Raw genomic sequence first — 27,079 nt, forward strand, 5'->3', positions numbered from 1 at the left:
TGTCACTTGCTCCCCTATAATGAACTGTCGTAAATTGAGGTATATCGTAGTTGTAATGTAGAAGCCAGGTTTCAACAAGGTGAATAATGGGCACAATCAAGGTGATATTTAGCACTATTTTAACATATTAAATAATTCTGTCTAATTGTAGTATTTTTCCATTGCCACTATTCGTCACTTCACCTTTCAGTATGTTTTCCAAGGAGACCCATGGTCTCCCTGCAAGAACTCGTACAGTACAGTAGTTGTACAGTAGATGGCGCTGGAGTCCAGCATTACTTGCTGATTCTGTCCAAGGTAAAGAGGATGAGTCACTCCACAGATGCAGACCTTCCTGGTGACTTTGAAAATTGTGATCATGTAACAGTCACAGACACACACACACACACACACACGCACGCACGCACACACACACACACATACACAAACACACATAAAACATAATTCTGGGTTGCCCAGAGGCCCAAAGGTTAAAAACCCACTGCCACCTTAGAGAGAGAGACAGAGAGACAGAGAGACAGAGAGAGGGAGAGGGAGAGAAACATATTTCACCGCTGAGCTCAGACACACCAGATTAAATTCAAATACTGTGGCCTCCATGCAAAAAACAGCCGCAGGGGGGCATAATACCAGTGTGGCATTAGCAGGGATGACACCTGTTATTAGTACAGTGTGAGGGGAGTGATTTAGAAGAGGTGTGATACAAGAGGAGACAGACAAATGTTTTTATATATGATCTATGTTGGTTACATTATGGTGTCAATATAATTTGCATTAGAAGTTATATTTGATACTCCGGGTTCTCCGGTTTCCTCCCACAGTACAAAAACATGCAATATGGGGTTTAGGTAAATTGGACACTCAGTGGGTGGTTGTTTGTCGCTATATGTGTGCCTGTGAGAGAGTGGTGACCTGTCCAGGGTGTACCCCGCCTTTCTCTCTATATGTGTTTATTGCGTCTTGATTTGTAGAAAAATGTCAAAGACAGTCAGCTTGAAATTGGGCAACTGCAGCAGGTTAAAATTGACAGAGATGTGCAGTTCTCATGTGTCACAGTGCTATATGATAAATACTGCAGAGCAGCTTATTTAATGGGCACATATACAGTATTTCAGAGTGAAATGATATTGGTTGTAACCTTTGGTTAAACAGGTACCAGTGATGTTCACTTCAATTGATGACATTTCTTCTAAAAGTTAAGTAAATACTGATAAGCTTTGAACAGGTTCCTCATTCCCCTTTGAGCACACACACACACACACACACACACACTGAGAGAGCTGACAGTAACAGATACTTTCTATCTCTGATTCACGATGTTTGGGCTTTGTCAAAGTCAAATGTCAAGTAAGTTAGAACATCATACAAGTGAGTAACTGCAAATCTACCGAGGATATGAGTCGTTATTAAAGCCGCTGCATTCTGTTTCATTTCCTATGAGAAAGCCTATGTGAATTCAATATGACACACATCCACATCCTTTACAGAGTCTGAACATGGCTGACTAAACGGTGATGAAAAACTCTGTCACATCACAGATTTATTTTCTATCACAAACTCAACAAAACATCACCAGAAGAGCTGGGACTAGTCCGAGCATCATTTTATTATTTAACTAAAGAAAACTTGATGTAAACTGACTTTTTAGACAATGTACAGTAAATAATACCAGAAAAAACATATTGTGAAATGCTGATTTATATTTGATACTAAATTTGCTAATTTCCTCCTGTCCCACAATCAGTTGCTCAACAAATTATAAATATTTTATACATTTGAATCCCCTTTGACCTGTTTCTTTCACCTGCTTATTATAAGATAACAGAAATGCAAATCTGCAACCAAACAACTGACAAAGCTGGATTTTGTTTTTGGGCAGAGGGATGGAACAAGATTTCCATGCAGTGGTGTTCAGCGGTCCCTTCACCCTCTTCCTCCTCCTCCCAGCTTCCCTGTCTCCTCCCTCCGTCCCCTCCTTTCTCACGTGGATGCAGCGAGGGCAGCATGAGGGAGAATGAAAAAGTGGCTCATCCGTTCTTCAATGGGATGGCTGTGCTTCTTCAATGTCGACTGTCTCCCTCCTCCTCCCCTCTCACGGATTCTTCACACCGTCTCCTGTCAGTCTCTTCACTCTTTTATGACCTCGTTTGTTTGTTCTCCTCTGTCTCTCTTTATTTTCCTGTTCTTCTGAGTGACCTTCAAGGTCACCCAGGAATTGAATGTATTCAAAAAGACTGAGCATAAAAAAAAACCAACAGGAATTCTGTATGGTTGTAATGTAACAACTGTTTAGCCGTTTCAACACCAGAACTATTGGAATATGACCATCTATTTGGCTGATTCCAGCGACGACTTACCATCACATTGTGTTTACCAAGCAACAACAGCATGCTATTATTTGATATCTGCATCCAGCTTGGCCATTCCATAGCATTTAGTAAGCGTATTTTGTCGCTTATGACAAAATACGCTGTTGTTGCTTGAGCTCCGGAGTGTAGCCTGTGAGAAAAGGCACATTTTATGGTTAAAACTGTGTAAAATATGGAACCATTAAACTAACAGGTGGACTGAGAAAAAACACTGCTTTGTCACATTCATCTAATGATAAAAAGGAGCCATTTCACTTGTTCATGTTTTATGCAGATCACATTGACATGGTGTCACAAAGCGTCAAGTTTGTTAGTGTTTTTGTTCTGCTTAGTTTAGTTATTGTGTTAGTTTAGGTTTAAAGTCATGTCAAGTTCTTGTCACCTTTGGTGTGGGTTTGATTTTCACTTCCCCTTTTATTTTGGTAAATGTCATGTCTTCCTGTCTCGTAGTTTCCTCAGTTGTTTAGACACATCTCCCCTACACAAAAAACCTACTCAATTACATATTACTAGATGCACTAGATGCTATATTGTAAACCTTCAGTCAAAGCTGGGCTAGTTGTGCCCCAACAAAACATAAATAAATGACAACTGCACTATTATTGTTTAAGTTCCTATCTGATGAGAACTCCTTTGGTCTATACAGAAGAGTTATTTAATTCACTCCCTCTCTCTCACTTAGCACTAATTCTTTCACACGTCCCAAAATAGCCATGGGTTCTCCTTTGGGAACAACAGGGCTTTGCTCCAATAATCTCCACCACCACCGTCTCTCTCCCTAACTCTGTTTATGTGTGCGCACGCATAGATTGCATGGGACAATCTATGTTGCTTGCTCAGTCGGCAGTGTCAGAATAAAATAATGAGGGCAGCAGAAAGAGAGAGAACGAAAAATATGTGTCAACTATTCCTCATGGTGGGGCAAGAGAGACAGAGAACAATGTGCACCCTCACATACATATACACACACACACTGCACAAGCTCTTTCCAAAAAAAACAAAAAACACGCCACAGAATCTTGAAATGGCTGAAAGATCACAGAGTATATACAGTACAGTAGATGAATGGTGGAAGAGAACACAGCAGACGGCAGTTTTTTTACTTAATAATTTTAAATCTCCAAATTCTCCCTTACCTTTTCTTTCTGTTTTCAAAAACAAAGGACAATGTGTTTTGTTTTTTTAAAGAAAAGTCAGGATGAGGCAGGAATGACGGTTAATATTCATGTTTGCCTGCTGCTTTGTATGCACACAAACACGCGGTAATTAACCCTCTGGTTTCTCATGGTGTCCCTGCAAGAACTCATCAAACGAACAAAGTCTCATTGTAGGACCAACAATATTAGATTTGTTCTATAGAACTAACTAAAAATAAACTAAAGATGCACGGCCTTTTTGGCTGTCTTTATTTAGTAGTGACCACCAGGGCTTCTGACCTGGAAACATATTTTGTCGAGTTAAATGGACTTAAATTGACTTATTTTTTGTATATGGTTCCACTAGAATTGGACTGAGAGACTGTTAAAAATGAATCATTTTAATATTGACTTTCCCAGTTAACAACATGGATCAGGGATATTTCAGGGATTTCAAAGTGAGACCTGAATAAACAGACCGAGATTAGAAAAAACGGCAGACAGAAAGATAGAGAGATAATAGACAGGGGTCAGAGTGGTTGCCAGCTGTTTGAGATGAATAGACCATTATATAGAGCAGAGTGGTGGCAGATGGCTCGTCAGCACTGTAACACACACACACACCAACACACACACAATTTACAAAGTCATCAAAAACACAATTTCATAGTTTAGAATTTGTAAACATTATATGTTTTACTTTTTTACATATGTATCACAGAGGACTGGGTTCATTCACTGAGTTATGCACTCAAGCAGTGGAACTGAATAGCAATAAACTTAAATGCAAAAATGCAAAAATGCCAAACACATCATTTGACAAATCAGCTGCTACACAGCGCATGCATACAAAACAAAACAGCTCACCAAGAGCTCTCATGGGCAGACACAAAGTTATGAGTTGATGGCCTTAAAAACACAAACAGATTACAACTAGTACTTTTTTTTTTTTTTAAACAATCATTTGTTACCAACTTCACATTCAGGTATAACTTGTACTTGTACAGACCTTAGAGTATCTGTTTTGCCCGCTCTGAATTAAACTGTGAACGTCAAAGTTTCGGGGCGTTTTGGTTTACTGGACTCAAGGTTCTCGATTGTAAAAGTTGGCTGATGGTGGTTCCATGCAGGCGGGTCGACAGGGACTCAGAACACGACCGGCATCTTGTAATGGCTTAGTTGAACCTGAAGCACAGCCAAACAAAGCATCTGACTGGAAAACTGAGTTAAGTGTGGCTCTGACATTTGTAAAACAATGGGGACCGAACCATCTGGCAGAGTCTGAAGGGAAGATCTAGCAGCAGCTGATGGACAGTTGATGGTAGAGTCTGTGGTGGAGGACAGGTGTCCAGGAGCCACATCCAGCACATTGGTGCTAACAAAGTGAATGCCTGATTCACTATTTTCCTATTTCCCATGGCTTTCAGTGTTCTCACTCATATTTTTATGTTCATAGTATAATGATTTTGTTCTCTTGTACATTTTTATGTTACCCTAGACCTGTGGTGATATGGGTAATACTATTATTTTACTCCTATTTGCATTATATTGAAAAATCTCCATTTTCACTGTAATGCCACAGTTTTCATTTGTGATCTTTCACACAGCAAAAAATGTTGATATTTCATGAAAATCCCAGGTGTTGCTAACATTGAAAAGGGGGCATTACATTTAATGTCACCACTGTTAGGGCTCTGCTTTTGAACTATTTATAATGTTGTCAGATCAACACGGACTCTTCCTGCCTGCTGAAAATGTTTGTTCATTAATGAGCAACCTAATCCAATTCACTATCTGAAACAATTCTAAAGAGCCTTCCACGTGATGAGGAAGCTCATGTTGACTCGTCTTCATGTCAGAAAATATTTAACCCAGTTCTTGACGATAGTGCTCCCTGAGGCTTGTAACTGATCAAGAGGACACATCACATGTCTTTTGCATTGACTCATTATTGAAGGAGGGAGGGTGTGTGTGCTGATCAACACAATTATGAGACTGTATTAGTCACACAACGCACACACGCATATGTAATACTTGTGTACACACTTGAGGACTCTAGCCAGCGCCTGGTGCAGGGTGCATTAGAGAGAGAGAGGGAGAGAGAGAGAGAGCATCACTCTACAATCACACATATCTGAAAGATGATGGATGACCACAGCACATCCTCTTTTAAGTGTGCTTACAGGCCACTGCTGAGCCCAGCAGTGGCCAGTATGGGGGGGGGGGGGGTCACAGAAAGTATACTTCTTAGCAGTTATGTTTGAATAACCTTTGTGTCCTGAGTGCTGTTGTCATTCAAACAGCAGATTACATGTAACCAGTGCAATGTTCAGAGCGCATGTGTCACAGAAAACTGTGTCAGGAGACAACACTGGTGCATTTATTGAACTGTAAAAAAAAAAAAAAAAATCTTTTGTGTTGGTGATTTCATGGAGCCTATACACTGAACGTCTCAGCAGAATTTCTCCCCAAGCTAAGCTTTAGTCAAAGTCACCCTTGTTAATGTCCCAGAAGAGGACAAATATAAGGGGAAGAGCTCAACATAATCAATACAAAGCCAGTATTTATGGAGGTTCTGTATTTTTTCCAAGGACCCAGGTTTGCATGAGTTGTGAATTGTGGTAAGGTTAAGGTTAGGCATTATCTGCTTATGGTTAAGGTTAAGGGATAATGCTTTGTTTAGGCTGTCCAAATGAATGTGTCCTAAGGAGAATAGCTGCACAAACCTGTGTGTGTGTGTGTGTGTGTGTGCTTTTATGTTCTTGTATGGGTATATTTGTGAGCACCAAAACACTTATATACCATAGAAAGTGAGGGGTTTTTTTAGGTGGTAAACGCAAACTAAATTCCAAAGCCACCCAAAGTCGTTAGCTGTGGGCAGGTTCCTATGGGTTTGCACATTTATTTCCACTTGCCGTACATCCAGGTTACATTTCCATCCACATATGTCCAAGCCTCTCTCGGATCAACAACACATAGCAATATCCCCTTGATGTTCCAGGTTGTGAATGACGATCTATACCTTTAACAGTAACATAACGGTCAACAGACACATCCACCAACCCAAAATGCTATATTTTTCCAGTGCATATCTACCGATCCCTCTATCCATCATAGCTGTCCAAGGTATCAAGGGTCCGCGGTACTAATAAAATAGGGTTTTATAACATCAAATGTCCACAAAGCCACGTTCAACTACTTTAACTGTTCACAAATAACATTGTAACAAGTAATCATGCATTAATTATTTAAACTAACACTAAACTAAATTAACTCAATACTGGCTCATACAGTAAGGGTTAGGGTTAGGCTTAGGCATTTAGTTGCAGTGGTTAAGGTTAGGGTAAGTGTCCTCACTACGAATGCTGCACAAACATAATATGTGTGTAGTACACACATGTGTATCTAAACGGTCATGACCAAATTAAACAGTTGGTACACAATGCACACATAACAACACCAAAATTAGTTTGGGTCATGATGACATGAAGAAAATGGATTGTTTTCCAGCCATTATTCCCCGAAAAAACTAATGTGAAGTCCAGCACTGCAACAATTGCCTCATTCACACTCTGCACTGTGTTTAAAGTAGGACATTTCACTAATCAGTGGGGGCCAACGAGATTCATCACAGCTCCATGACAAATCAGTGTGTTTTTATACAGGACAAACACTCCATCATTATGGTAATTATGTCACGACTTGAGCACTTGTGAGATTATTAATACATTCACCATGGATTGAGGCAAACACACACAACATAACAACTTATACTGTGTCATATTGCAAGAATATATCACACAGAAACTGCTAATCTAATCAATATAACATGGATCTGTTTAAGTCAGCCTGATTAAGAAGTACAACATCACACATGTTACCAATGAATCGAGTCAGCTTCGATCTTATTTAATCAAATGACCGTCACCTGATCAAATAAAGAATTAAAAAGAACAAAAAACGTTTTTTAGGAAATGTTGTAATGACTGTTGAAAAAAATCATTGATCATAAAATGATCATAAAATAGTGTTAATTATTTTTAAGTAACTGTTTCCAGTAGCTCTGTCACTGTTCTCCTCAGTTGTCCTCATCCTGCAAGCAGTGACATCATTCCCCTTTCACCCAGTTCTCTGCTCGCTGCAGCGCGAGGTAACCAGCGGTCAAACCGCGACGCATTCACGGACTCTTTAACAGCTCCGTCATCGCACACTCTTTGTCCCATTGAGCAGATTCGCGGGTCAAAACAAACACATATCAATAACTGACTCGTGGCAAAGTCTGTTCGTTTTGTCGAGTCGCTACGTTTCACAATCTTGAGACAAATCTTGAGTAACAATGACTGCACTGATCAGACACGTGAACGTGGAGACTGAGCTTTTACCTTGCAACCAAAAAAGATAAATCAAATAGGTAATAAAAACAAAATAAGGACAGCTTGTGTTTTGTAGTTTAACCGATATGATTGGTGGTATTGAATATGTTGAATATCAGTAAACACAATCTATATTTATGTTTTTATGGCAAAAATAAATCATAAACAATGTGAGATAGTTTCTTGGACTTCAATTTAACGTGAACAGAACGTCACATAGCTTTGAATGTAACCAGAAACACTTGAAAATGAAAAAGTCTGGTGTCTGTTTCATTTGCTTATTCTTGATGTTTACTGTTACCAGGTAAAGTTTGCAGTAGTTGTAGTATTTCCGACAGCACGTGAAGGCCACGTAAGTCGACGTTGCACGCAGGATGAGAGGCTCGCGCCAGTGTTTGTCTAACACATAATTCCTGCAGCCAAAGTGTGTGCGTGTGTGTGTCAGCGTCAGCATCAGCATATTATCGTTAAGTTAAGTTAAGTTTCCCATCGTTAAATCTCGGTGTTTATTATTATCTGCAGATTTGTAAGTAAATGGTGTGCAGATCATGCCAAAGATGTGACACTGGCATGATTTTAACGTTCATTTTGTAGGCTATCTATGATATTTCACTACACTACCCAGGTGTGACACATTTATGCAGCACACGGTTAAATATAGGCGATCTGCTTCCTTCCCGTCCTCATCACCCTCCTTGTCTGTGTCGAGGTTACTATCGGACAAATCTCCCCTCCTCCTTCATTCTCTGCGCTGGGGTTACTATCGGACAAATCCTCCATCCCCCTCTTCTTCTTCTTCTTCTTCTTCTTCCTCACCTCTTGGTGCTACTGGTCCACTTTGTACACAGCGACATGTCTGTCTGTGTCTGTGCGTGTCTTATGTTGTCTTGACCACGGCTTCAGGTCGACGTGATGGTGCTCGTAGTTTTATGAGCCCAAGAAACGGAAAGGAACGCTTTCAGGAAAGCTTACCTGCACAAACCAAGCGCAGCTTCATGTGCCACAGTCTCTGCTGCGGTTTGTGTCCGGTGTTACTATCGGTCAGAGAAAATTAGGAAGACTTTCGCTCTTTTTCCTCTTGTTTTTTAATCGAGATAATACTACAACCAAACATTCAGCATTAACTAAGCCGTGCCATGTCCTGACACGTCACTAACCTACACAGCCCAAGTCCCAATGAATAAAGAACATGATGATGAGTGTTTTCTAAGTGTCTGAACGCAGCTTTGATTTAATTAACATTTTCAGTAAGAGATCAAAGGTGAATGGCACACTGCAAAGTTCTGTGGTCCCATCCCAGTGTTCCTGCTTTAAAGAGTGAATGAGGGATTTTAGAGTTTAAAGCTACAGCACATAAACTTGGTGCTGTTTGATGATGTTATCACTTGTGAACAAAAATAATTTACGGTTTGTTTATAGGCTATGAGGGCTGCAACCAACTATCTTACAGAGAAGTTCAATTCAATTTCTATCTTTATTTATCAGATTTATCAGGGACAGTGCAGTAAGACATAGTGGACATGAAGTGCATCTGGTGTAGGACTGCACATAGAGTATGTAGCAGTTTACTAGATTGCACCTCCTGTCCCTGTTCAGAAACAAAAACAGAGTATCACATGTTCAGTAAACATGATAATAATATAAGACAATATAAACACCATTTGTTATATGGAGCAAAGAAACCAGAAAATAATCACATTTAAGATCAGAAAGCTTCACTCAAACTGATTAATGGATCATCAAAATAGTTGACAATTCACTTAGTAATTGATTAATAATCGATTAATCAAGTAGTTGTTGCAGGCTTATATGCTTTATTCTTTGAAAGTCGGCTTCATCAAGCAATACTATCAGCAGCTTGTCAAAAGGGGGCACTTTAGTGTCTCACATGAGGAAGAATCAAAGACTTTCATTGATTTAAAAAAAAAAAAATGCTTAATTGCATAATCTGCAATTAAACTGTCGATTTAAAATGTTCTGTGTCGTCTAAACTTGCTGAGAGGTGACGCATACTTCTAGCCTGGGGCGCAGAAATCTTACCATACACTCTTAAATTCACTCCTCTCCGTACAAGAGCTAGGAGCTCATCAGGCACTGATTTTCTGCACCCAGAGCAACATTTATGTTAAGTCTCATGAGACACTAATAAGAGAGTCAAAGGAGGCTTCCAGATAGGAAAGGGGGAGGAAGAGAGAAAGAGCTGAGGAGAACAGGAGGAAGATGAGGAAGAAAAATCAGTTAAGTGGCGACTAAAAGAGCTTCGACTTGACGCCCCAGGCATTAAATCTTCTGCTTCCATTTCATTTTTAATTAAGATTTATTAAGTTGCACATGAAATGATGTATTTATCCAAAACTGCTAAACAAATGTGATTTTTCAGCAGTGCAATTCACATCTGAAACTATACGTGGGTGCTTCTATGAATTCTTGAGTTCGACTCCTATACTCCCAACCCGCTTTACTCTGCCTCAGCCTGTCTTGACATGAAAAGAATCCCATCCTGTGTGAAGTGTGGGAATGACAAAAGGGTGACACACCATCTAAACACCACCACACTGAGAGACACAGAGAGAGTCATGTGGAGCTGATAGGCTTTAATCAGCACTGTGTGAACTAATTTGACAATGATATCGATGGCACAAACACGCATGCAGTTAAAATGTTTAGGTAGGTAAAACGTTTTTTTTTCTAAAAAAAAAATTTTTTGACAAAATGTCATCATGATGGAAAAAAAGGTTGATCAGTACATTTTAAAATAGCACATTTATCGTATCTTGAATGATGACAAATGACAAATAATAATGAAGAACTGTTGCATGATAATGATAAAGTGCAACACTGTTGATTTGTGTGTTCATCATCAATATGGCTGCCTTTACTTCTTCATGTTCTTGCAGCCACAACTCAGAAAGAAAATCAGCGAAGAGTGATCCCATCAGCCAGGCCATTGTCCTCCAGTCAGTGGAATAACCTGACAGTTGATCGCAATCACTCAACTGCTGAACTCTGTTTCAGAGCGAGAGATTTGTCCATTTTATGCATTATTTTTTTATTTGTGTTATATAAGTAGAAGAAAACAGAATTAATGTTCTCCTTCCTGTACTGGAACAGACTGGAATCTGTCTTGTGACCTTCTGTCATTTTCCTTCTTGCAGTTTTGTGTCCGCAAATGTCCTGTGACAAGACATTGATTGTTGCGCCAAGACATTCTGAACAGACTTGAGTTGACAACAAGGGGGGGAACAGTGTGGGCACATTTATTTACACCCTGAAACAAACAGAGACTTCTGTTTGTCTCACTGGCACTGTGTAGTCGCCTTTTAAAGGTCAACTCTTTAATCTGTGTTGACATTTGTGTAGTTTCTGTGGTGGATTAAACAACTGATCACTCTAATTGAGGATATCGCTGGAATGAGACACCATACTTCATGATGTCACTGTACCCCGTCGTCCTCACTGCAAAAGAAAACATTAAAAAGATGCATGTTTTATAACTTTTTTCTTTCCTTTCCTGTTTCATATATGCAGGTCCTAATGCTGCTGTGCTGTCTTTTTTTTGCACTGAAAATAATAGTTTTCATTTCATAAATTAAATTGAGACTGTATAATAGAAATCAACTGTCTTGAAGAAGTCCAAGTATTAAAAAACAAAGTGTATGCTATTTACTGTGTTTCTTCTTTACACAGATCTACAGATCTAAGTGGAAAAATGAAAGTAGGGGGAAAAGAACAAATTGGCCGTCTACCATCTTTAAACTAATTGCACCCTTTAGGAAAGGAACAGGATAAAAGACAGTGCAGCCGGACTAAGCTAGATAATCACTGCCAGATGGTTTGCAATGTTCTTTATACAAGCTGATCATCAGGCTCTTGCTGCATTTATGTTGAAGCTCTTCAACATAAATGAAAGCTACAATGAAACATCATTGTTCACAGGGTTTGTAGGTATTTTTCTCCGAAATACAATGTGCAGTGCAGGGTGTAAAACATGCTGCTCAGCTGTCATTTTCCTGAAATTATCAGGAAGACGGATAAAGACAGACGACTTCCACCAATCCCAGGGCAGTTCAGTTCCTATAGGCTGATCTACTAGGCAGCAGCACATACATGGTCCCTCAGTGATGAGGTTGGTATTCCAGCATCAGCAAAAACTCTCTGTACCGCAGAGCAACTTAAAAGAAGGAGACTATAAACTGCATGATTGTTTCAGATTACAGTGTTTGCCTTAGGTCATGTGGTGGGAGGGCATTGGACAGAGAATATCATCCCCAAACTACAGCATTTCTGTCCCTATTGCTGTTCCTGTTCTGTCTCTGTCATGCAGTTAAATCAATAGCATATCAGGAAGGACACAGATACTTGTCCACGGAGTCAGCGTTGTGCTGTGTCCTGATAACTGAAACATGTGCTAGATATCAGGTGAACACTATAGTCTCTGTTTCTCGCATCTAACATATATCACAGTCATCATTTTATTTTATTTTCCAAGAAAACCTTGTCTGGATGGCAAAGTATCCAATGAGGGAGCGGAGGTTCTGCAGATGTTAGCACCTCGTCAGATTTGTGAGCGCTGACAGAAAGCACCCTGCGTTTACTTTACTGTGGTGAGCAGACTAACTTCTCAGAATGTACTTGATGAACCTTGAAGGAGAGGGTCTACAACAACAAAAGACAAGATCAGGTTCCTCCCCCTGCTGCTGCTGCTGGTGCCGGTTATTTTATGTGTCTCTGGGCACAATTTGGGCACCAGAATAAGGATCAGTAATCATTTGTGTATTGTTGCTGATCATTTCCCTCCTCTATGGCCTCTTTATGGGCCCCAATCATCCAAAAGCTACTTGCATTATACTTGCAAATAGCCATTACATACTTTTCATGTTGACACAAAGTAAAGGTTTTCGCAAACTTCATGAAACATCATGAAAAGGTCAATGAGTTCACATTAATACAGCAGCCAACCCAGTCAACAAATCTGAATCTGCATAAGCTGCAGTATATTATGGGATGCAGTAATGCCAGCACCGAGTAGAGTCTCAAATGAATGTACCAACATCTTGAATCCATGCGATGAAGAAATGCGAATGATAATCAACGTGTTCCTAATAAAGTGGTTGACATTGCTTCAAGCGTCACTACACGTGGCCTGCTCGCTTTGTCCTGCCGAGGCCTGAGTCTAGTTTTGAGGGATGAAAGCACTGAGACCAAATGAAGCAATCTCAAGTTAACATCCATTTATCCATCCATTTTCTAAGCAGCTTATCTTGTTCAGGGCCACGGAGGGCTGAAGCTCACCCCATCACACACAGAGTGAGAGGCCAGGTAAACCGAGGATCACAGTCAGTCACTATGCTAACACACATCCAAACATGTAATGGCATTTGCCATTCTTTTTTAGGAAGGTGACCTCTCGCTACTTTCTAGCCTTTTTCCTTTTAAACTCTGTATTTTCTACATTTTTTCCTACTTATTTTAGTGTTGTCCCACTGCGGGACAAATAAGGGACTGTCTTATCTTATCTTGTAATTGGGTGTTAACAGTTTGCACGCTGACAACCCAGTAGTACTTCTGCAACTGAGGTAGGCCTCGTCCACGCGGAAACAGAACTTTCCCTATACGATCTTTTTTCTGTTTGTGCCTAAAAGGTTCTTAGTAATTTACCAGGCCTGTGTGTGGTGCTATAAAGCTGCTACAGAAATACACCAAAAATGAAGAACGTATACGTATTCAAAGTATCCATCACACTGTATACAATCACAGAAACAGACAGAATGAACCAAGCCTGGGGGACAAGAAAATAAAGTTGACTTAAAGCGAATACACCAAACAAACTCCAAGTACAAGAATAAAGGCCCCACTGTTTCAGGAAAAGTCTTAAGCCACATGAAACGCCCAAAATGACTGTAATCGCTGGAGTACAGCAGTGTCTTGGTGCCAGGCCTCTACATGTCACTGTAACACTGGTACACCAAAGAACAGAGAAGAAGACGTTGAGCACTGAGACAGAATGAACCACAGAAGGAAATAAAGGATAGAAAATAAAAGTTATCATAATTCGAACAGACCAAACAATCTCCAAACACACAAGAGGTTCACGACAACGGCAAGGCAGTGAATGCCAGCGCAAGACAGAGGTGGGACTATGACGTAATCATTTTCCCAAAGAAGTTGGGACAAACAATGTCTACATGAAAATGAAAGGGTGGTGTTCGAAGATTTTCCCACTCTAGGAACTTTCCAAAAAATATCATTTCAGGACTCCTAAAATGGACAGCCCCTAAAAAGAGGATGACAGAGATAGTTTAGAGATAGATTTACATGCATGTTAATAGTCAGATTTTAGTCGGACTAAAACAATAATTGGGTTTCCTTAATGTCATGTAAACACATTAGTCCGGCTAAAATCGAGGTAGTCTTAGTCGGACTAATATACCTGGCTAACATACCAACAGCAACGCTTAGTAAAGCAAAATGGCTGAGTATGACCCCACACAAACCGTTATAACCAATGTAATAAAGATTAGAAAAAGGCCTTTTTTATTATAGCAAATATGCTATAAAATAAAGTGGTTGTAAAGTGGTAATAATAATTGGCTATACCGTATGGGCCAGTGTTTTTTATTTCATCACTTCATAAGTGTTTGGTGTTTTTTCTTTATTAGCAGGTATATATATATATATATATATATATATATATATATATATATATATGTATATATGTATATACATATATATATATACAAAACTTTACACATGATGTCTTCATTTTATGGGTCAAATAGGTTGGGCCGGAGGGCTAGTGGGTCACCTGGAGCTTCTTGTCTACGAAAAGCGTATTGCAACCAGCTTCCATTGAATGTTGAACAGGGAGAAAATATCTCGTAAAAACAGACCCCGAAATTTTTTCGGTAAAAACACAGCCTTTTTAGGTGAATGCATTAGGCTTCCGTAGATTCTGGAGCTCATGGAGACGATGCAGTGTCGCTGGCCCTTTAAGAAATGTTTTGACGCTGCACGTGCTTGCCTTATATGGGAGCGGCATACAAAAAAGAGAAGAGAAGAACACGGTGACCGGTAGTTACCTCTGCTGCTCCTCTCCGCTCTGCTTCGGGCTGCGCTATAAAAGCCTACTGGAGGAAAAAAAAACAACACTTTTGTGAGACACTGAGCGGCGCAAGAGCGAGGGGACCGTTTGTCTACCCTTTACAAGTGTTTGTTCTGGACAAGGAATTGTACTTTATGAAAAGAAAGAGTGGATATTCACCCTGTTCTGCAACTGGGTTGGTGAGTTTGGAGCGTTTTTTTGTTAGTTTTTTTGAGTGTGAGATTTGTGAGTTTCTTTGTTGGAGAAACAAAGAAATGTAGTTTGTCACCGCGTTGCAGGTAAAAAAAAATGTGACACATCAGTGCATTGTCCACGGCATAATGTGCTGAGTTTGACTTTGGTCAATTTCACGACTAATTAACAACGAAATCATTTTTTTTTGTCTTTGAGGAAATTTCATCCCGACAATGAGTCTCTGTTTACAGACGTTGTTCGTCGATTTTACGCCTCAGAAACAAAGAGAAAGTGCGATGTGCTGAGAGAACGTTACATGTTCACACTAACGCTGCTGTTTGGGTGAAATGTCACGAAATTTGTTCGGGGTTTTTTGCGCTTTTATCGCATATCCTCTTCCACCGTTTGTGAGTTGGACAAAATATCAAGGCAGCTGCAGTTAACACGCGACTTCCGGTGAGGATTCACAAATTAAAAGTCCCCTTGCTGTGACGTGAAGATTATCAGACAAAAACAACATACTTGGAGAAACAGAAACATCGCACATTCAGCTCCCTCTTACACTTTAGTCCAAATTCAGTGAAGTCGTTGATGGAATGAATTAAGGAAGCTAGTTTGTAATCCATATGCTCACAGTTTGCTTTAAATGCAGTTTACTGCTAAAGGCTCGTTTCCTGTACGTGCTCTTTCTTTCACTGCTTGACGCTGCTGTGGCTCAGCCTGGCGAAGCAAGAATGACCGACAGTAACCTTTTTTTCAACGGAACAATGAAACACAAGCGCACACGTTAATCATCCAGACCTAGTCGTTTTTCTGACTCGACATTGTCATCAATTCGCAGTACAAAGTATATTTATATCACTGTTGGTCATAAGTTTCTGTTTTTCACGTGTTTTTCATATTTCTTTTTCATTTTGTTTGAAGTCAGCGCAGTAATGTGTTTTCAGTGTATTTTTATACAGTTGGCGACAGCATGTACTCTGTTTTGCTGTTTTCAGTCGAGATTTGAGGAAACAAAAATGTTCCTTTTTAATGGGGGCAGCGTCTTTTATTTTTCTTCTTGGAAAAAAATGACCTTTGTTTTATTGGGCATTTTGAATAAGGTGCCAAGTGTTTGCTGCAAACAAGTGAGACAATGGGATGAGAGGATGAGAAATGCCTTAGTGTGACATAACACGTGAGCGAGAATTGATGGTAAACAAGTCGAAAAATTGAACATTTTTGGCATGCGCCACTAGAGGCGCACTGGCTCTGCACCATTTGCTCTGCCGCTGCTGCTCAGCACTCACTCAGCAGATAAAACCATCTTATCTCTGCATACGATGCGTTTTCATTTCACCGAAATTCAGCTCTCCTTTTAAAAACAGATTTTGATCACAGCAAACATGTCAGCGGAGTCAAACTGATGCAGATGATGAAAAGAAAACAGGCGACTCTGGCATGTAGGTGCAATACCAGTGGAGACATAAACAACAACAACAACAACAACAACAAAATAAGGACAAAATACCCTCAGTGGGCGCCAGCTGTGTCTGAGTGCAAATGAACAGACCACAGTATGGAAATGAAGGGGGGGAGGGGGGGGGGGTATTGCCATGTAGCAGAATACGTTTGGAAGAAAAGTCAACAAATACTACACACTATCTATATCTATATATATATATATATATATATATATATATATGACGCTTCATATGAAGCGTTGTTTGTGACATATTTCGTTTTTAATTGTGTATTTTACACTGAGTCTCACTGCCCTGAGCACTCACTGCCTGCTATTAACCAGTGACTGAGTGAGAAAACAGATGCACCAGAACAAGCAGATTTTGAACATTGGTCACTGTGATGTTTGCTGATCCCAAAGTGTCTGTTGGGGTTTTTTTTATTGCGACATATTATACATTCCAGTCAGTGGATTTATTTAAGACATGCAGCAGCAGTGCAGGGTTTTCACTGCTGCCGTGTTTAATGCTAAACACGTCTGTATTATATTTTATCTTGTGTTGACACTTGTGCATTCTTGGCCAGTGCACATTGGTAGATGGGGTGGGGTGTGGGGGTTATTCATTGCCTGTGGGCATAAAGTCTGACAGTTGTTTAATATATCTGCTGTGCAAGTGGAGACTGCTGTTAAATTGGTTAAGTGTGAATACTGTGTCATGTCATAATGCTTGCACAGGAAAACATGTTGTGTAAAACCGTAGAAAAGTTGGTTAATTATTTAGAGAAGGGCATGTTTGAACATTAGCGTCCTTGACAGTGTTTTGTGATTTCTTTCTCTAAATATTTCTGAGTTTGCTTTTTAAATTTAAACTTACAAATAAAGAAAAAAAAGGGCAGATATCCTTTTTTAATGTTAAGCTATTTATGAATATGAGAAAACATGTTATGGAAGCTGCAACTTTTTGGCTTTAGATAACAATATCTACAATATAAATGCTGCAGGCCTTAATGCATTTAACTCTGCTATAAGGGTCTCAGTTTTGACTGTCTAAAAACAGGATTAAAAAGTCAATGGGATTAGTCCATGTTTCTGATTTGAAGGGTTTCTTTCGTTACACTCGGTTAAAACACTATCTCAACATTGCAGTTAGTGTATGTCGACCCTGATCTTCTTCCTGGAACCTCTATGGGATGGACTTGGTGGGCCGAGCATGTAAACAAAGAATGTTGCGTTAGACAAGTTTGGACTGAACATCAAGGACATTTGAATCTGCAAAGAAATACAGGGAAAAGGGTTGGATTCCGGATGAGTCATATGTCACTTCTCACCTCTCTGTTTAAAAAACGATCTATAAGAAACAAAGGTGTGAAGCTGTGTCTGTTAATCACTGTACGTTGATTAAAGTGGTCTTTAATCAGTGAGCTGATAGATTGAGCAGTGGGTTTAAAGTGCTCTTTTATTTTTGCATTTACATTGAATGCAGCACTGTGTCTTTTGTGTAAGGTGTAAACGAAGGGCGGGGGGTGATTTTATTATGGTGAAATTATTGCCAACAATTTTCACCAGAGCAAAATGCCCTACCATCCTCCCAGCTGAACTGTGCCGTGACCTTTGAACAGATGAGTCGACATGAAGTTGGCCTCAGTCTGCGGGGGTTAGCAGCCCTCCTCAGACATCAGCTGACCACATTCACTGAGAGTTGCTGGACTCGGCGCTAGTCCGACAGTTTTCCTTCATAGATGAATTTCAGTTTAGCATATTTTATTCACTTTAATTTGTTTGTGTTGTTTTAAAAAAAAAAAAAAAAAACAGGTAAACCTTGTGACCCTGCTCCATTTCCTTGAAGCAATTGTCATAGTGTTTCATTAAGTTTTTCATCGTTTGCTTTAACTGCCATGTCTTGACACGATCGGCTCGATGTTACATTGCGTGCAGTTGCATGTTCGTGGTGGTGGTTTGCTGATGTGATGCTTTTTCTGTTCAGTTTTCACATCCTTTATGTGAGTCAGAATTTAAGGCTCTTTATTTAAACGTGTCTTGTTCCACAGAGACAGTTGGACATTAGATGCTTTGCCTGATGAGTTTATTTATTTTTTATTGACCCTCTCTCTCTGTCTTTGTGGATTCACAGTGAGGAGCAGGAGTATTCTCAGTGAGACTGGGAAGACGGCAACATGGCAGTCTCCACTCAGCTGAGTTTACTGCTTTGGAAAAACTTCACCTACCGACGGAGGCAGACTGTAAGTAGTGCTTCAAGCTACTGAACAATGGACTTAATGAGCTTGATGAACTCACAGTAAATGACATTGTTTGTTGTATGTTTTTTTTTTTAATTCCTTTATTATTTATCATTTTTATGTGTGTTTCTCAGATCACAGGTTTTCTCTTTTTTTCAGTATGTTCAGTATGACATGTTCCGCTGTTAGATAAACTCATTACAATTTGGAATTTACAGACGAAGCATGATATCATTTTATTGTCTGTTTTCACTCCTCTGTCACATTTTCAGTGGGTTGACATTGACTCAGATGATTTTCCCAGTATCACATGACAACTTACAAAGGCGTATCTATATTGTAATGGGGGTTTCAGATTAAAATGCATAACTCAAGTCCATATAACCCACAGCAATAGAAATGATGTAATTCTCCATTGAACCATTTGTGCAGTTAATGAGATGGAGCACGAGTTGGTCAAATATGTGATTATCATTATCCAGTTGCAGTTGCTGCTAAGCTGTGACACAAAACGTCTTTATTTATTTATTTTATACGCCGTCTGCGTACAATTTAATCATTTGTCCATCAAGCTGAATCTGTTCCTCAAACTGTCAGTTGTTGTCTACTTTACTTTCAGTCCAGCTATTTCCAACAAAGCGGTACAGTTCATTCTTTCAAGTCTGGGACACAAGTAGCTGAAATAGAACAGACATCTGGAGTCTAAACCCTGTATCTCTCTATGTCTCACTGTGTCCTTAACCATATACTTGACCCAGAACTCCAGATTATGTTGTTTTTTTCCCTTTTTCACTTAACATCTTAAGCACTAGAGTAGTGGACGACCTTAGATGAGCTTAGAAAGCGCAAAGAAACAACGTGACTAGTTTGAAAAAGCAGTTTGAAGCGTGCCCTCATTTGCTTATTTAACACCCGTTTGATCTTCCTTCCTTAGATCCAGCTGCTGATTGAGATAATCTGGCCCCTGTTCATCTTCTTCATCCTGATCTCTGTCCGAATGTATTACCCACCCTACGAGCAACATGAATGTAAGGAGAAATAAAAAAAAAATAGTAAACGATTATATCCCTGAAGCATTCACAGTACTTTGCAATAGTCTTAGATTTGTTGTTTTAGCAGCATTTCATGTCGAGAAATATCTGCTGTAAATAAGATCTATGATGCCAGGTTTATTCAAGACATACCATGTTGAATGAGTTAAACTCTTTGACAGTTTGCTTATATATAAAACCAACTTTCAGGTGGAGACTTTTGCATAATACTGTTATTTGTTTACCCACAAATATGTTTACTCTGTATTTTGACTGTCCAATGTTTCGGTTTACTGACATTTAGCAGTCTAATTTTCCTCTTCTATTACATTGTCTCTCTGTAAGTATTTGTCTCTTAATTCCTGGTAAGATCAACGTGTTATTGTCACAGCGAGCTCTGTTTGATTTGTCAATATTTGCTTTCTGTGAACATGTGACAGGGCCTTCGGGCCCTGGAAAATACAATATGATTCATCACCAGGGCTGGTTTTACAACTTTTGACCATACTTCAACTCAAATGGATTATCAGTTGTTGAAAACACACACGAAAAAAGTTAATGTATTCTCTTAAAAGCAAAGGAAAAATTGCCAGCTGTTTCCAGAGAGACATTTTTATTTTCTTATATTCTGAACTCACCCACACACATTTCTTTTTAAACAAAAGCATTGACATGCAATGACAATATCACAGGTCAGCTCAAATCTTGTCAAGCCCGGTAAAGAAGTGTTTAGCCTCCTGACCTTCTTGTCTCTTTATAAGCTTATCTATGTATATATGTATAACAAGTTAACCTCGGCAGTAAAGTGCAACGACACCAGCAGAAATGCCAGCTGATAAAGGTCCAAACGATCGAGACAAAAAAATCGATGATCGAGATCAAGGACCATTTGTAAAGGCGATTCCACCTGATTTTAAGTAACACCTACTAGATCTATTCTATGCTACATTCTTTTTAAGTGCCTGATTGAATAAATTGACTCTTGATAACTGAGGTAATTATTTGGAAAAATGGCAGCGTTTCTCAGAATTGCAAAAATGACATTTCTCCTAATATTCCCATTTTGAAGGTCCTTTTTATTCATATTTGTATGCTTCATTTCCCAGGCCATTTCCCCAACAAGGCCATGCCCTCAGCTGGCACTCTTCCCTGGGTACAAGGCATCATCTGTAACGCCAACAACCCCTGCTTTCGCAATCCCACCCCCGGAGAGAGTCCCGCAGTAGTGGGAAACTTCAATGACTCCATGTGAGTAATGTGACCTTTATTTAAGTTTTCACTCATTTACTATGACATATTAAAGGTATTCACTAAAGGTCCAGTGTGTCAGAATTGGGGAACATCTAAAGGTGAGACTGGAGTAGAATGCAACAAATTAAGGTCTCTACTCCTCACCCCTTTCTTATGGAAATGCATCCGGGAACTACATGGTCTTTGCGTACCAGAAAAGATGTTGTTTTCCTTAGCATAGTAAGCCTCTGCTTCAAAATTTGAAATGCATCTCTGGCTGGATTGTCTGTTTTAGGCTGCCGTACCAATAGAGGCACAAAATGGCAGCGTACTTGAAGCAAGGCTACTGTCTATAAAGTAAATTTTTCTATGGCTATGGAAACAATTTTTATTGGTTTCTCTGCCAATAAATGTTATACCCAGGACCTTTTTAAGGCAAAGGAGAAAAGCATGTTTGTGTGATGTCTTGTAGTAACATTATTAAATGTGATGAGTGATAATCTGTTTCTCAATCATCAGAATTTCCCGTCTGTTTACCGATGCCAAAAAGATCTTGCTGTACACTCAGAATGATAAGAGCTATGAGGGCTACAAAGGAATGCTGAGGGCCCTCAGGAAGCTGCAGAAGAACACTGCCCGTAAGAACACACAAAACCTTTTGACGTGTTGTGTTTCGTTTAGATTTGTAACCTCTTTTCTTGAAAATGTTTACTCTGAAAAAGCACATCCCTCCCCACGTAATGGTACTTAAACTGTGACACACATCTACGGTCTATTCACACAAGGTTGTTGATGCCCCTGAGCTTCAAATCGAGCTGTAAAATTTCCATATTACACATTTTTAGCCTTATTGTTTGAAGAGGTAATTATTCTTTTTAAGTAGTTAACTTAAACTGAGCAATTTGTCTAGGCGACATGTGCAGTGTAGCAGCTGATGTAACTGATGTGACTTTAGAGAGTTATTCAGGGTGTAACCTGCCCTGTTCTTATCACTGCCCGCCGGCTGTGGTGGGCCCATCTCCCCCAAAAGTCTGTGTGAGTAGATGCTTTGCCTCTCATCACATGGTTGTCCAAGTAAAGAACAGGAAAAAAAAATCTGTACCGCCCTGACAGTCACAGTACAATCACGGCGCAGATCTGGCAGCAAAATGTCTAGATGTCCTGACTAGAATGCTTCTCCTTCCTGTGTATGTGGACAGATGGCAGATGTTTACCACTCAAAGTTCACACTTTTCTGCAAACTCAGTTCCCAGTTTTGCAAACGCATTCAAATTTTATCTCAAATGTAAGTGCTGAGGGGTGCTCAAGCCAGAGAAATCTCATCTTCCTAAAATAACAACTTGTTGATGACTCCACTGTTCTTACCCGGTCAAAGGAACCTGGAAACAGGAAAGAGGACAGCATTGAGCTCTGCCATTTGTTTACTTTATTTCTGGAGAAGTCACATAAACACATTCACTTCGCTGGGAAAAGATTTTTTTAGCTCAGAACAAATCTCCGTTTTTTCCAGAAGTCCTAGAAGTAGTTTGCACAACAGTTCTTGCATAACAATCATGACCTGAGAGAGCTTACACACGGGAGCAAAACAAAAATGATGTCGTCATATTTATAAGTAACTGTAAGCATGACTTTCCAAAAGCCCAGCTGTGTGATGGCACTCAATCCTGTATACCACTCTTTCTTTTATCCATGTGAGGGAATGCTGTGATGTAGTATGGGGGCAGTCATGGTGCAGGAGCAAATTCTCATTAATGGATGAATAGAAATGCACGCCATCCATCTTGTGTTGATATGACATGCCAAGGCATGGGGAATGCTGCGTTGTTCTTGTAAGACAAGTTGTGGTACATTTGGAAGCTTTTTTGTGGACTGCTTTGACAAAGGATAACACAAGTTGTTTAGGTATGTGACGATGTTGGGACAGTTGAATTAAAAAGAGGGTAGACACCACGAGGAACATGTGTAGACATGTAAGCGTTATTATAGGGAACCAAACCTGAATCGAACTGACTTCACCACAGTGAAAACACCCAAAGCAAACAATATTTTATTTCTTCACTGTGCATTGTAAATAAAGAAACACACTCCAATGCAAACTAGTCAAGGAACACAAGCAACTTTTGCTGACTACACCTAATAAGGTATTGTGTCCTCTGGGTCCCCTGGATGCAATGCACTATGGGATTTGTGACTTTCCACTGGGACAGTGATTAGACCTTATTAGTGGTCCCCGGTTGTTTGCTCCCGAGACCAAACAAGGCACAGGTGCACAGTTACACATTTACACAGAAACCCACGGGAGCAGAAATGCTGTATGTGTAACACACTCCGCAAACTCAGAGAGCACACGCACCCAGTCACCCAGTCACAGACGCAGCAGAGGAGAAGGACCTGTTCTCTCTCACCACACAGAAAACACACTGTTCTTTTTCACTTCCTCCCAAAGGATGCTCAGTTTATTCAGTGCATGGGGTTTCCTGTGTGTGTGCGTGTGTGCGTGTGTGCGTGCGTGTGTGTGTGTGTGTGTGTGTGTGTCGAAAATAAATTTACTGGAGGCAACAAGGATAGGGGGGTAAAATATTGGAAAGGAAACTTATTCTGTTCATTTCATTCAACTAAATTTTGTAACATGGATTTTATATATCCTAATGTCAATATTAGTTCAGGGCCTCTGAAGAGTTTTCCTTAAAGGTTGAACACCTGGAGGCTTGCTGATGCAGTGCTCAGTGAAAAACCTAATCTAACAGGGCAAAATAGTCCATATATTTACATAACCTATTCATGTCCCAGTTACAGAAGTAGCTTCACATGTGAACAAATATGCTGACTGCAGAGAAAAACTTAAGCTGGAAGAAAACACTAAATGCCTCTAAAATGTTATTTAACACTCAAATTAAACACTCACCACTGGTTATTTGTCTGCTGGACAAATGTTCTTTTTAAATGTTTACCCCTAACAATGGTCAGAAATAAAGTAGAAAAACTTCAGCCATCTGGTCTCACCAGGATATATTTACCATATATTAAACACATGACATGGATTTCTGATCATATTTGGATGAAAGCCAAGCAAAAACAAGCAATCATAACATAACGCAGCATTGCAAAGCTGTGAACGGACAGGGCAAAGTTGAACAGAGTAGAATGTAGGTGAAAGGTAAAGGAGGAGAAAACTGGGAAGGAAGTAGGAGTAGCAAGAATCTCTGTGAAAGCTGACTGTCCCAAAGTAACCCCTGACTGGGTACTCTGAGCTAGAAGGAAGAAAAAAACCAAGAAAAGAAAGCAGCGAAGATGGTTTGTGTCTGTAGGGTCAATTGTTTTTTTCCTGTGGGGTCCTTATAGGACTATATGCTTCTAAGTGATCTGAGTTTCTTAACTTAACTTTGTTTTGTTCTCCCTAGGTTTCAAGCTGAAGGAGTTTTTGCGAGATGACGAAACCCTTTCCCACTTCCTGCACCACAATGCGTCACTTCCTCATCACGCTTCCAAGCAGATCATGGAGGCTAATGTGAATCTGGAGAAGGTGAACCATTATTAACCATTATTATTAACTACTTCTTGTCTTTGAATTAAATGCCACTTTTAAGCTTTTGTATGTTAGAAATTAAGTTGTTTTCCTGTCATATATTGATTTAATAGCCCTGAATATTTACCCCAAATGACAACAATCACTAAATGAGTTGAAACACAAAAAGTGGATTTAATATAACAAACCTCCACTATCACTAGCTGCCCAGTATAACAGTATAGTATTGTACTCTACAGCCTCTTTGTTGTGTCATTTTCACATATGAAATAATCACACTGCCGTGGCCTCAGTGCCTGTGTATAAATCCAGGGACCTTGGCTGAACAGTATCTGTCAGGCAAATGGTTTGTGTTGTGACCCAGCTAAGCCCTTAATACCTGGCAGATAAAATGGCTGGGTGGGTATGTTTGCACCCCACCCCCACCTCCCATTTGTATTTTTCCATAGAAAAAAAAATGAAATGTTCCTTCTTTTTTTCCCCCCATTTGTCTCTGTCAACTGACTAGTTTTTCACTTCTCGTATTCACTTCCCTATTTCTATATTTCCCATGCAAGGGGAACATGCATGTGCTCATTAAACTACCCTGGTTCACCCCAACAACAGCTCCCAGCCCATCACATCATCCCTGCTCTGCAGTTGGATTACCAATGTCACGTGACTGCCCCCCCATTCGCTCCCCCTCCCCCCATCCTTTCTCCTCACGTGCAGAGACAGAGGCTCAGAGACAAATTCCCATTACACCGCATGAGGCTGCTCAACCCCTGCCTCTCTCCCACACATTGATCGATCAAACGGCATAGACTAGAGAACTATGAGAGTGTACATTATTTATGAGAATGAGCCAAAATTAAATGGAAGCATATAAATCCCTTGTTTGTGCGGAGGGTAAAGCAATTTCACCAGTTGTCTTGTAGCAATGAGATGCACATCAGCAAACATACAGAAATCTCACAAAGCAACAATGTCTTTTTGAAATATCAGCTGTATGATGGTGTCTCCCACTCCCATGTTTTCATAGAAAGATTACCACCTGTCACTGTGTGGGAGACACGATGGCATAACACAGACTGGTCAAGGACATTTAGAAGATAAATGCCCCCCCCCCTCTCTCTCTCACACACACACAAAGAAGTACATGTACACGAACATCTTGACTCTGTCTAAAAACCAGAGCGTCTGCTCTCAAGTCCTCAAACCCTCTGTGAATTGTCCTTTCTAAATTGTCCTTTATTTACAGAACGTGTGCACGTTCTTTAAAGAAAGGACACACAGAAACATTTCAAATAAGCATTTTTTATCTAAACAATGTCTTGTTAATCAGCTGCTATTTGTAAAGATCTTTAAGTTCTCGTGGTTTTATGTTGGACGTTTTTACTAAAGATTCCAAAGCACAGGGGCCACCAAAGAAACTTGAACAGTGTTAATCGACACATAACCGTTACGTTTTAGTAATGTGATTGACCTGATCATATCAGATTATTTCCTGGCAGTGTGTTTGATTTCTTTGTTGTACATTTCACAGTTTAACGTTGACCATGTTGTCTTGATTTCAACTGATAAATGAGCAGGAAATCAATTGAACATGGGGGAAATTCATCAAATGAACAAACACTATCATAGATGGAATAGGGTTTTTTTTTATCTGCTCCTATGTACTTTAACACTCATGGTTCTCTATCTTCTTTCTTTTATCCAGGTGCTGACTAAAGGTTTTGGCTTCCACCTGAGAGACCTGTGTAACACCACGCCACTGGAGGAGTTTGTCCATATTGCTGACCTCAACGTCTCCCGTATGACTCAAGAAATCATATGCAAGTCCTCCAGCGACTGGCTAGACAAGGCCCAGAGCCACTTCCTGTCCAATCTGGACTTTCTGAAACCAATTCGGGTGAGTTCCTGTGCTCAATTACTCACTGCTGGACAGAATCTGAATCTGTTGTTTCAAACTATAACCAAAGGTCACCATGACATGGTGTTCCTACAGTTCCTTCACATGATAACTGGAAATGACATATTACTCAACCATGTTGCCTTTCCTCAAGAAAGCTGTGTTACCTCTAACTTACGCAAGATTGGGAAGATTTCAAGAAAATGCAATGTCTTTCAGTCTACTGGGAGTCATATTATTATTTGCAAATAGCAGGTTTCCTCTTCTCTCTGTACAAGCATAAGTACTTGATGTTCCATGGCCATTTTATTTGTTCTAACTTTAGTGTTTACTGAATATTTATATTTATACTGTGATTTCTAAAGGGGGTGAAAATAGTTGTAATGCTAATGTAATGTGACAAGAGTATGAAACAGAGCATTGTTTGTATAATTCTGGCATGTTAGGGCTAATAAAGGCCAGACTGGGTCTTTATCCATGTGCAGTAAATGCCTGAAACTTTTTTTTTCTTCTCATTTCAATTACTCTTTCTCCCATTTCCCGCTCGTTGCCCTCTCCTCTGCCTG

The 27,079-nt window shown here is 39.8% G+C and overlaps 1 protein-coding gene across 2 annotated transcripts in view; it reads left to right on the plus strand.

Moving 5' to 3' along the window:
• The first annotated feature begins 15,006 nt into the window (after window positions 1-15,006).
• The window catches only part of LOC131466529 (phospholipid-transporting ATPase ABCA1-like), a 30,204-nt gene continuing 18,131 nt past the window's right edge, over window positions 15,007-27,079 (plus strand). The window contains exons 1-7 of one of the 2 annotated variants that reach the window (XM_058639813.1): window positions 15,007-15,159; window positions 18,730-18,838; window positions 19,770-19,863; window positions 20,973-21,114; window positions 21,616-21,734; window positions 24,498-24,619; window positions 26,322-26,513. In XM_058639813.1, the coding sequence (XP_058495796.1) occupies window positions 18,773-18,838; window positions 19,770-19,863; window positions 20,973-21,114; window positions 21,616-21,734; window positions 24,498-24,619; window positions 26,322-26,513 (735 nt within the window). In that variant the 5' untranslated portion in view covers window positions 15,007-15,159; window positions 18,730-18,772. Of the gene's footprint in view, window positions 15,160-18,581; window positions 18,599-18,729; window positions 18,839-19,769; window positions 19,864-20,972; window positions 21,115-21,615; window positions 21,735-24,497; window positions 24,620-26,321; window positions 26,514-27,079 lie in introns of those variants that run through there. The other variant, XM_058639814.1, reaches the window with a different exon arrangement.

The sequence above is a fragment of the Solea solea genome, chromosome 10 (genome assembly GCF_958295425.1).
Source record: "Solea solea chromosome 10, fSolSol10.1, whole genome shotgun sequence".
Lineage (NCBI taxonomy): Eukaryota > Metazoa > Chordata > Actinopteri > Pleuronectiformes > Soleidae > Solea > Solea solea.